General features: G+C 50.0%; 2 protein-coding genes across 2 annotated transcripts; both read right to left on the bottom strand.

Moving 5' to 3' along the window:
* Window positions 1–1,261: 1,261 nt before the first annotated feature.
* Window positions 1,262–1,870, bottom strand: LOC133910956 (uncharacterized). Its single transcript, XM_062353193.1, has one exon. The coding sequence runs from the start codon at window positions 1,868–1,870 to the stop codon at window positions 1,268–1,270; it is 603 nt and encodes a 200-aa protein (XP_062209177.1). The 3' UTR covers window positions 1,262–1,267.
* Window positions 1,871–6,728: 4,858 nt separating this feature from the next.
* On the bottom strand, window positions 6,729–8,002 carry LOC133910955 (transcription factor MYB25-like). Its single transcript, XM_062353192.1, has one exon. It carries the CDS (start codon window positions 7,681–7,683, stop codon window positions 6,967–6,969), a length of 717 nt encoding a protein of 238 aa, XP_062209176.1. The 5' UTR covers window positions 7,684–8,002; the 3' UTR covers window positions 6,729–6,966.
* Window positions 8,003–8,666: the final 664 nt, after the last annotated feature.

Here is an 8,666-nt window from a genome sequence, read left to right as displayed (position 1 = left end):
GGTGAGCACTAGCTCAGCTGCCCAATCCAGCTTTGCCCGGCTAGCAACTGCAATCTGTTTGGTTGGTTTGCCAAACTAGCATAGTCGTTTGGTTCTCATTAGACTTTGCCGAGCTAGCTCAATGGACTTTGCTGAGAACGCATAAGATGATTGCATCTGGAAATGCCTTCCTCGCATCGCATCGTTTTTGTACGTCCTGTTGCAAACAACACATGCAGAGGAGGAATGCAGGTCCATCGCACTGCGCCGGGGAATCGGATCATACGATTCCCATCCTTTGTTCTGGTTCCTATCATTTCTGGTCTAAAACCATAACAAGAACAATCATCTTATGCTTGCAGCAGTAGTCATTGGAATCTAGCAAAATCAAACTCCGAACATTGTGAATATATTTGGGGCACATTTAAGATGAGGGATTGTATATAGACTTTGTAATCGGTGGAGTCGAAGACAGAATTAGGGAGATCCGGAGAGGTCTCTGCAAAACATAATCAAATTGCAAACATCAGTGAGCTGCACACCTTAGAGTGGGTCTACAGATGCTGAAGGATGGATAGAACTCCATCACGCGGCAAATGAATCCACAAATGAAAAGACTCTGCGGAACAAATTGAAGCGATCCATCCAATCAAAGGTAGGACTTTCTTACCAGGAACGAGAAGAGATCAACCCAAGGCTGGATGGATCTCCACACCACGCTTGTGCAGGTCAGTGGGAACAACGAGGAAGCCTGCAGAGAAGGAAGGGAGGTGCAGGTGCGGTGGGTGGGTGGTTGCCCAGCTGTGGATCGAGGCGTGTCTAGAGGTGGAGATTGGGTGTATTTGGATCTAGAGAGCTCCGATACTGATCGATTTATGGAGCAAGGCTCGATAATGGAGTGAGGAATGGCGGAGGAAGCGGGCGGCGTGGGGAGCGAGAAAGCAGCAAGCTGTTGAAGGTGGAGCTCGTTTTGGGTAGAGTTCGTTTCGTAGTGATTTTTTCCGTGTGAGCACGATTTTGCCATTGAAGACGAGCGAAATTGGCTCTCTCTCTAAAGCAAGATTTTTCTAACTGAGCGAGACGAGTAGCTCTTAAAAGCAAGATTTTTTTTATCGGTTCCAAACGCCCAGCCTAGCCTAGCGAGACTACAATATTTTTTGCCCGGGATCCAAACGCACCCTTCGTTCTCTTGCATTTCGACACGATTGCTACCAAACAAACTAAAGTCATGCAGCAGACTGACATGCAAATGCACACGAGCGCCACGCGTTCATCCATCCGGGCCGAGCTAGTGCCGTCGCTGCACGACGCCGGGGACCGCGTTCGGAGCCGGAGCCGTCAACTGCGTGCCGCAACGCTGGAAATCTGCGACGCGCGGCCGCGGCAGTACGCCCTGGGCCGCCGTCGCCGCCGCCGGACCCGTGGACGCGGCGCCCAGGGCTTTCCAGTCGATGGCGTCGCCGCCGCCGCAGGAGAGGAGGCACCTGGCGACCTGGCTGCAGTCCTGGCGGGCGACGATGACGTAGGTGCCGTTCCAGTACAGCTTCATGACGTAGCAGCCGTCGCCGTACGCGCCGCGGAGGGTGGGCGACCCCCGCGACGGTACAGGCACGGGCGCTGCAGGAATGGCAGTGGCGGCGGGCGCGTCGTAGGCGTAGCAGACGAGGTGGCACTCGTCCCAGTAGATGGGGCAGTACCTGATCAGCAACGGGTTCCGCCCGGTGCAGAGGTAGCAGATGTATATCTCCGTGTCGTCAAGGGGCGTCGCCGTGGCGCTGGCGGCCGTCGTGTTCACGTAGCCATCGCCGGCCGAGACGGACGCCGCGGCGGAGGCCGTGGCGCCTAGGAGGAGGAGCAGGGCATGGAGGATGGAAGCTGCCGAGAGAGGCATCTGGGACAGAGACGAGAATGAGACAATGCGTGTTCGTTCAGGTGCGGAAGCGAATTAAGCGTGTAGCGTCAGTTGCGGTAGGATGAATCGGCTGGGAGACTGCAGAAATAAATGCTTGCTTGTTCTTGGACTCTTTTCCAGTAGCTGGTACCGATTCTCAATTAGCAACTCGGTTAATTCCTACCAGACCTTTTTTTATCATCCTTGGGAGGCTTTTTACCATCTCGAAAGGACCGTAAAAAGGCTCTTCCTACCATAGGAAGTAATCTAGCTCCAAATTTTGGCTTCGTTAACATGTAGATGTGTGAATTATTTATGGTTCATCATCTCATATATTAGATACTACTAGTAACTACACATGTATTTCACATATGTAAAATTAATTCAGGATGTACCAATGATTTGCCAGATGTGTTAGTAATATCGGAGCATGTTTGTTAACGTTTTCAGCGCATATTAATTGAATGGTGACGCCGAGGACCCAAAAATACGCCATGGGTAGTCGTCATTATGGTTCGTCGGGATGTTGGCGCCTAGCACTTCATGCGGCTGCCTTTGCATGTCTCCTGTCATGAGCATTGACTCTGATCTGGAGATTTCAGAAGAAAAAAAAAAGACTCTGCTCCCTGGAATTACCCAATCTGGCAACGCTTTTCACGTACCAGAATACCTGAATGATTTCAGATCAGGCTCTTGGGTTCTTGGCTCCTATAGTTATAGAAAAGAGGATTAGTTTATTAGGAAAGAATCAATAAATGTCTAATGTCGAATCGGAAAAGGACCTCTGTGATCCATTGATCATTGAGTAAATTTCTCATTTGCTATTGAGAATTCATAAATTCTCTTGATGTGTCGATGATATGTGGATCCTAGACTTATATGTCATTGACACATTAAGTGATACATAAGAGATTTGATGAATTTTCAGTGGCACGGGAGGAATTGTCCCCTCATCATCGGTCCCTTTTTTTAGGTAAGTAGGCAAGGGTGTCCGATCAAAAAAAAATTATTATCTTCAATTTGCGCGTCTTTTGCTCATCTGGTTTACCGAAAGGAGTAGGTGGAGTTTTATGATGGTGAACTTAATGAAGTAAGTTATTCTAATCTTGCTACTGTAAAAAATATACGACACTGGAAAAATGGTCCGAGTAGTTCCATGAACAATTCTTTGCGGGATTGGATTAGTTTGCTCATTGAAATGCCATAAAAGCGTGATTCAACTCCGAAGTATTTTGATACAAATAGTTAAAGTGGATTTTACGAAAGAAAATAAGGCGGGATATATAGCGGCAGGTCTGGTCATGGATAGCGCAAGAAGCAATGGTTGCTGTTCAAAGTTCTACGCAGCGTGCAAGTCTTCGACACAATTTCATAAAAAGCAAACCACCGAATTGCCAACTTGGGATACTTGTGACCGGGAAATATGCAGACTTCACTTACAGCCGGCACAAGCTCTTCTTAGTTCCATCTCCTATTTACAGGGGAATGGACGAATCAGAGCTTGTTTGGCTTAGCTCTCAGAGCAGCTTCTCGACTACCATCAGGGGAGCTCTGCCAAACAGCAGCTTTTAGCTACTTGAGTGGAATCCATAGGAGTGATTCTCTGAAGTGAGCTGAAAAAAGTAGATTTTCTTGATTCACTTTCCGCACAGAATCACTTTTTCCAAATAGTTTATTCTAGATAATCACTAAAGAATCACTTTCAGCCACAAAATCACTTCCCCCAGAGAATCACTCTCCGCAGAGAATTTGAATCAGGGATAGCTCTACCAAATAGGCCCTCAGTTGGTGATTGCAACCTAGCACAACACAACATGGTATAATTTGTTAGTTTTTTGACCCGCCTAATGCATTATTGCTTTGATCTGCAACAGATTGCAAATATCAATGAAAACCCCAAACTAAGGACGATGCTATTCTTCAGCGCTTGAAAATGAGCTTTCCTTCGTTAGACGAATAAGAGCCACACGATTGAAATCCAATGGCCAGCGACCTTTCTTCCACCTGTCGTTGCTACAACCTTTTTCTTCAACCTCGTGCTGGCACAGCTCACGTAAGCTTGCTCCCCTACCCCGCTCACCTCCTCCTATCTCCGGTGGTGTCCCCACCTCCGCTGGCCACTCCTGCCCTAACCTAGTATCGCCCCTACCCCACCCCTCTCCCATCCGGTTGTCCTCCATCGGCTATCGACGTTCCCACCACACGCTCCCGCTCCTGCCACCACCACTAGGCTAGCCTGCTACCCCGGTGTTAGGGGAAATATCTCAGCCTATAGACATCACTAAGGAGATGCCATAAAGAACTCATCCGGAGCTTTCAGGCTCTGAGCTTCTTGAGGAAGCTAAAAGTTCTCGAAGGCTGTGGACTTCTCTGGCCACCGTCTCTCGAGACAGGAGAAGTAGCTGGCCTCCGGAGGGAGTATCTGCAGAAGGAGAACACCAATTGTAATTGCCTAACACGAAGTGACCATCAATTAATGCCGGTGCAAGTGGGTATGAGGAAGTAGTGTCAGAGCTTGTGGGAGGTCATCAAAAGTGCATATGCCACCTTTTCAAGTTGTGTGTAGTGCGTCTTGGCCTCGGTTAGGGCCTCTGAAACGTAGTAAACCACCCTTTGAATAGAGTAGCCTTCCTTCTCCTCCTCTTCCCAAACGAGTATGACGCTTACAGTGGAGGTTAAGGCAGATAGGTACAGGAGGAGCCCCTCACCAGAAAGGGGTATAGTGAGCGTCTTGAGGTTGGAAAGGTGGGTTTTGAGGGTCTCGAAGGTGTCCTGACACTTCATCATCCACATGAATGGCCTTGAGCACCTCAACGTTTTGAATAATGGAAGGTTGTGCTCGACAGACTTAGCAAGGAAACGGCTAAGGGCTGCTAGGCAACTGGCCAGGTGCTAGACCCCTTCGAGGTGGTGGGGGTACCATCTCTATGATGGCACGATTTTGCCAGGGTTATCCTTGATGCCTCGCCTAAAGACGAGGTACCCCAGTAATTGCTTTGGCACCGAAGACACACTTATCTGGGTTAAGCTGCACGCCAGCAACCTATAGGTTATTGAAGATTTCCTATAGGTCTGCAACGTGGTCGGCTTCAAGCTTGCTTTTAACGACTATGTCTTCGACGTAGGCCTCCAAGTTATGGCCTAACTGTTGTTTTTAGTATTTTTCGTACTAGGCGGGAGAAGGTAGCTCCGACATTTTGAAGGCCAAAAGGCATCCGTATATAGCAGCACACTCTATACGGGGTAATGAAGCTGGTCTTGCCCTCGTCCTCAGCAACCATCCAAACCTGGTGGTATCCGAAGTACGCATCCTGGAAGTTGAGCAACTTGCAGCCCGTGGTGGAGTCCACCAGTTGGTATATGCGAGGGAGCGGGTATGGGTCTCGCAGGCAGGCTTTGTTTAGCGTCGTGAATTCGATGCACATCTGCTATTTTTCATTAGGCTTCTTGACTAGGACAGGATTTGACAAACCATTCTGAATGGATGACTTCCTGGATGACGCTAGCCTCGTTTGCAGCTTCTACTCGCTCAGTGGATAGCTTGCGAAGCCCCTGTTGTCCCTTAGGATGGCTATGAGCTAGGCTTCCTACTCTGGAACGCTCGATCTGGGTTCCCTACTCCCAATGGGACGTGCTTGACGTCCCCCTCCGGCCGGGGCTTTAGAAGGACCCAACGTTCGAGGCATGCTGGAGAGGGATGTTTAAGGGGGCCTTCAGCCACGTTATGAACATGACGGCTATCGAGAGGGGTGGGGTGCTTATACTCGATGCGTCTAACCAAGTATTGATCGCCATATATAGAGATTAGCTCCTAGGGTTCAGGTATTTTCATGCAGAGGTAATTATGATGGGAGACTGCTCTAAACTTATTCAGAGTTTCCCCACCTAGGATGACGTTGTATGTGTAGGGCATGTCCACAACGTCGAAGGTGATCATCTCGGTCCGCATAGTGGAGCCTTTACCTAAGGCGACAAGTAGCTCTATCCAAGCTAGGGCATCGAGGGGAGCCTCATTGGGCCTCTGGGCTAGAGAGAACCGGCTCCATGGAATGTGGAGCTAGTCGAAGGCATGCACAAAGAGGATATCTGTAGAGCTTCCTTCGTCGATCAGCACCCTCTTGACTTTAATTTCGATGTTGTTGGCCGTGATGACCAGCGCGTTGGCATGGGGGAAGTTTAATCCCACAACATCGTCGTGGGAGAAGGTTACAGGGGTTTTGGCCCATCCAGGGATTTTGTGGTTGATGCTGGTGGCCCTGACGTGGTTGACTTCACGTGCATAGTCTTGCCGCTGCCGCTTTGAGGAGCCATCGGAGGGTCCTCCTCTTGTTATGACTAGGACTACCCTTCTAGCATGGTCCCCTTCATTGACATGTTGTATCGTGGGTATCGGTGGTGGCAGAGGTAGAGCCTGTGGCAGAGGATTCTGGAAGACCAAGTGATCAATCTGGTGGTGACAGAGGTAGAGCCTGTGGCATAGACTAATGGAGCAAGGGGGCGTCGAGGGTTCTTCATGGCGACCCCCATAATTTGGACAGAGCATTCACGAAATTTTGTGCAAATATGTTCATCACAGTAATTCTCCTAGTGCAATCTCATTAAACTGAAGCTCTGGATGTCAATAAAACTACAAGATCGAAACTTTTCTTGGTTTCTATCGACAATTAGATTGGCGAACCGAACATTGATGGAAACAGTACTTTTGAAGAACGGCTTTCAAGAAAACAGTGGTGGAAACAATGCCAAACTGAAAAAAGAAACTAGGGCCCCAACCCAGTCCAACATGTCAGAGTTCAATACGAACAACCTTTCTTCGATGAACTTTCTGCTTTTCAATCTCAATTGCATGCAACTCGATAGTTTGGACAGGGCATACACGTACTTCTTTGAGAATTTCTACCTTACAATTACCCTAATGCGATCTTATAACTAAAATTTCACAAAACTACAAGAATTCCAAACCTTTCTTGCTTTCTAGATTACTACCCACTACCTTCCGTTGTAAGTTCAGTTGGTCAAGGAAATCCGTTAGAATTCAGAATCAAGAACGTGCAACAAATCAAAGAACAACAAAAATCAAGGCGAGACTGCAAAATCTAGGGCGCCCGAACAGCCTGCACCATCGCCTTGAACGCCGCCATCGTCGTGGTCGTGGACGGCCAGAGCCTCAGCTCGGTGAGCGGATCTCCGGCGCCGTAATCCACATCCATCGCCGCCACGTCGCTCGCACTGTTGCCCTTGATGAGATCCCCAGGCGCCAGCGGGAACAGCTCCAGACACGCGCCGCTCTGATTAATCCCCGTGTCGCCGGTCTCCTCGGGCGGGCAGTAGTGGAGCACCGGGCTGTCTCTGCCCCTCTTCCTGACATCCCCGGGCGTCAGAGGAAACGGCAGGAGCGTCCCGTCCTCGCGGCTTGCGGGAGCCGCCTGCGGCTGCTGCTTGCGGAGGACGGAGTTCCAGCGGTTCTTGACGGAGTTGTCGGTGCGGCCCGGGAGGAAGCCCGCGATGGTGGACCACTTGTTGGGGTGCAGGAGCTGGAGCTCGATGATCGCCCGGTCCTCCTGGGGCGTGAAGGGCTTGGCGTCGTCAACGCCGGGGGCCAGGTGCTGGCACCACCGGAGGCGGCACGACTTGGCGTTGCGCCCGGGCAGCCCGGCGCTGATGCTCACCCAGTTCTGCGCGCCGTGCAGCCGCACCTGCTCCCGCAGCACCGCGTCCTCGTCCTTACTCCACGCCGATTTCCTCATCACCGGCCGCTCGGCCACGGCGCCGGTGCCGCCTCTGCCGCCGGGCGCCTCGTCCGGCACCGCCATCGGCCGCCTCGTCTTGAGTTCTATCGCCGCCTCTTCTCGCGTTTCTTGGCTTCTTGCGGCACGCAGCGGGGCGTGTGTTTGTGCAGGGGACTGGATGCGGGTGGATGTCTCGCGCGGCGTGTTGCCATATATAGACTGCGGCGGGTGGTCTGCACGGATCGGCACGGGCTCTCAGTCGAGTTCGATGGGGAGGGTTGCGGTAAGGAAGGGGGTGGCAGCCTCGCAGGTCGGATCCGTGCAGGATTCGCGACGCTCATGAAGATTTCTTTCCTTTTTTTTTCTGAAGCCGACTTGCGTTCCTGTATCCTATTCGGCATTGGTCGGGTTGAAGCGGGACAGGCTGCGCGTTGAGTAGAGCCGGGACTTACGCGGTGTCATTTTTGGTCGCTCATGGCACGATATTTTGGTACGGTCTAAAGCATAGAACGTCATGAAATATTTTAGACCAAGTTGGTATGGCACGAACACGAGAGTCGTACTATGTTTATGACCTTGACACGGTAGACGTGTCGGTACAATATGAAAAGAGCACGATATAGTTTGCATGATTATTTTTTATTTGTTTTTTAATCTCTTTGATACAAAACGTGAGACATTAAGGTCATGTTTGTTTGATGAGAGATGATAAGAGATAAATATGTAAGCAAGAGAGACACGTGTGAGATAATAAAAGATAAATATGTAAATACTGTCAGATGATATGGAGTATGAGAGAGATGCGTGAGCATGAGAGAAACAAGTATGAGATGATAAGATATAAATATATAAATATTATCAGATGATATGGAGTAGGATCGTGCCTAGACCGACATGGTACAATAACGACACGGTGTGCCAAGGGCTATGCTTAGATCTTTCTAGATTTGACTCATGTCGGCACCATGGCACTACACGATGGACTGATCATATCTAGTGGGTATGACATGATGTGACACGAGACACGATAAAATTAGACCGTGCGGCACGGTACGACCCAAGTTCCC

This window comes from Phragmites australis, chromosome 3 (genome assembly GCF_958298935.1).
Source record: "Phragmites australis chromosome 3, lpPhrAust1.1, whole genome shotgun sequence".
Taxonomy (NCBI): domain Eukaryota; kingdom Viridiplantae; phylum Streptophyta; class Magnoliopsida; order Poales; family Poaceae; genus Phragmites; species Phragmites australis.
Note: the sequence above shows the minus strand (reverse complement) of the source record. Positions and strands in the feature narration are given on the sequence as shown.

Bases quoted from the DNA above. Each gene is read 5' to 3' on its own strand.
- LOC133910956 (XM_062353193.1), bottom strand. From the start codon at position 1,870: ATGCCTCTCTCGGCAGCTTCCATCCTCCATGCCCTGCTCCTCCTCCTA.
- LOC133910955 (XM_062353192.1), bottom strand. From the start codon at position 7,683: ATGGCGGTGCCGGACGAGGCGCCCGGCGGCAGAGGCGGCACCGGCGCC.